Here is a 1,887-nt window from a genome sequence, read left to right as displayed (position 1 = left end):
ATGAAACAAAAAGAGCTATTGATGTGTTGAATTACATAAAAGAAGTTGATGGCTGTTATCCAAATGCTTGGATTGCTTATAGGATTTTGCTAACTATACCAGTCACAGTTGCCTCTGCAGAAAGAAGTTTTTCAAAGTTGAAATTGATCAAATCTTACCTTCTGTCTACTATGTCACAAGAGAGATTGAGTGGTTTGGCTATGATATCTATTGAAAAAGATATTGTTGGAAAACTTGATTATGTAAATTTGATTAGTACCTTTGCATCTAAAAATGCAAGACAAGTCATATTTCAGTGATACTTTGAAATTGGGATATTATTTTCTTTTGTAATGTTTGAGCATTTATTTTGGGGCCTCAAATTTCTTCCTGCCTTGAGCCTCTAAACTCACAGGGCCGGCCCTGAGTATCACAGGTAGCGGTCCGCCCATCAGACCAGCGTTAACAGAGGTTTAGCTACCGCTAAACTTTAAATATTAAACAGAGCTCTTCATACTTATTTGGTTTCCTTCACTCTCCGTTAATTAAAGGTTATTGATTCTGGGTATTTGGAGAGCTTGGGCTGCAGCAAGGCAAAGGAAAGGTGCCTTCCAATGAATTAAAGAAATGAAGGAGAGCAAGTCACGTGGAGACACTTATCTCCTCCTTCAAGATAATTATGCAAGTCAATTAACCAATAAAGTCAACTTGTCCACCTCTAAGTCCAAGCACAGCAACTCCTTTGGGCCTTTAATTGTCCAATTCCATCATCCAAATAGCAAACCTATTAAATCAGGAATATGATATAATTAGACTAAATTAGGCCAATAAAATACTCAATATTTAAGAAACTAAGAAGATATAACTGCATTTTAGACCACACATCAGTGAACTTCAACCTCATTAGTCATAAAAACACCTCCCTTGAGTAACCTATAAATACCACCCGTAGCATTCTCTCCTCTCACAACTCAAAACCTCCTCTAGTGCCTAAACACCAATTTCCTTTTTCTCTTCTTTCCTTTTGATCATTTTCCAACTCATAAGCTGATAATGGGTGTGTTCACTTATGAAACCGAGTTCTCATCCGTCATCCCACCACCAAGATTGTTCAAGGCTTTTATCCTTGATGTCGACAATCTCATCCCCAAGATTGCTCCACAAGCAGTCAAGTGTGCTGAAATCATAGAAGGAGATGGAGGTGTAGGAACCATCACGAAGATCACCTTTGGTGAAGGCAGCCAGTTCGGCTTTGTGACCCACAAGATCGATGGGATTGACAAAGACAACTCTGTCTACAGCTACAGTTTGGTCAAAGGAGATGCCTTGTCCGACAAGATTGAGAAGATCTCTTACGAGACCAAGTTGGTGGCATCTTCCGATGGAGGATCAATCATCAAGAGCACCAGTAACTACCACACCAAAGGTGACGTAGAGGTCAAGGAAGAGCATGTCAAGGCTGGAAAAGAGAAGGCGTCCCACCTCTTCAAGCTTGTTGAAGGCTACCTCTTGGCCAATCCTAATGAATACTGTTAAACTTCTTAGCAGTTTGTTGTCCATTTCTTCAGCTGATATTCCAGTAATGCAGTTGGATTGTTGAAACATTGAATGTTGTAATGTTTTCTATGAAATAAAAAGCTAAACCAGCACTTTGCAAATTCATTGTTCTGTTAATCTTAACTAGGTTAAACCATCATGTTACAACTATAGAAAAAAAATCCTGAAAGATAGCCAAGAAGAACACCCTTGAAAAACCAAAAACTATCACAAAACCTTCGCACAGAAATGAGTCATCAAGACTTGGAGTATTTAGGCAATTGGTAACTGTCCAAACAGTTGCTGAAAATTACAACTCACCATGAGTAAAGATTTTTGGTAATTACTGTTTTATAGCATGGAGTCAATCCT

General features: G+C 38.5%; 1 protein-coding gene across 1 annotated transcript; it reads left to right on the top strand.

The window, feature by feature from the left end:
• Nucleotides 1-976: 976 nt before the first annotated feature.
• Nucleotides 977-1,641, top strand: LOC112199856 (major strawberry allergen Fra a 1.05). The gene has a single exon (XM_024340829.2). It carries the CDS (start codon nucleotides 1,033-1,035, stop codon nucleotides 1,513-1,515), a length of 483 nt encoding a protein of 160 aa, XP_024196597.1. The 5' UTR covers nucleotides 977-1,032; the 3' UTR covers nucleotides 1,516-1,641.
• Nucleotides 1,642-1,887: the final 246 nt, after the last annotated feature.

The sequence above is a fragment of the Rosa chinensis genome, chromosome 4 (genome assembly GCF_002994745.2).
Source record: "Rosa chinensis cultivar Old Blush chromosome 4, RchiOBHm-V2, whole genome shotgun sequence".
In the NCBI taxonomy this organism is placed as follows: Eukaryota; Viridiplantae; Streptophyta; class Magnoliopsida; order Rosales; family Rosaceae; genus Rosa; species Rosa chinensis.
Note: the sequence above shows the minus strand (reverse complement) of the source record. Positions and strands in the feature narration are given on the sequence as shown.

What these genes read in the sequence shown, in the direction of transcription:
- LOC112199856 (XM_024340829.2), top strand. Translation starts at nt 1,033, where the DNA reads ATGGGTGTGTTCACTTATGAAACCGAGTTCTCATCCGTCATCCCACCA.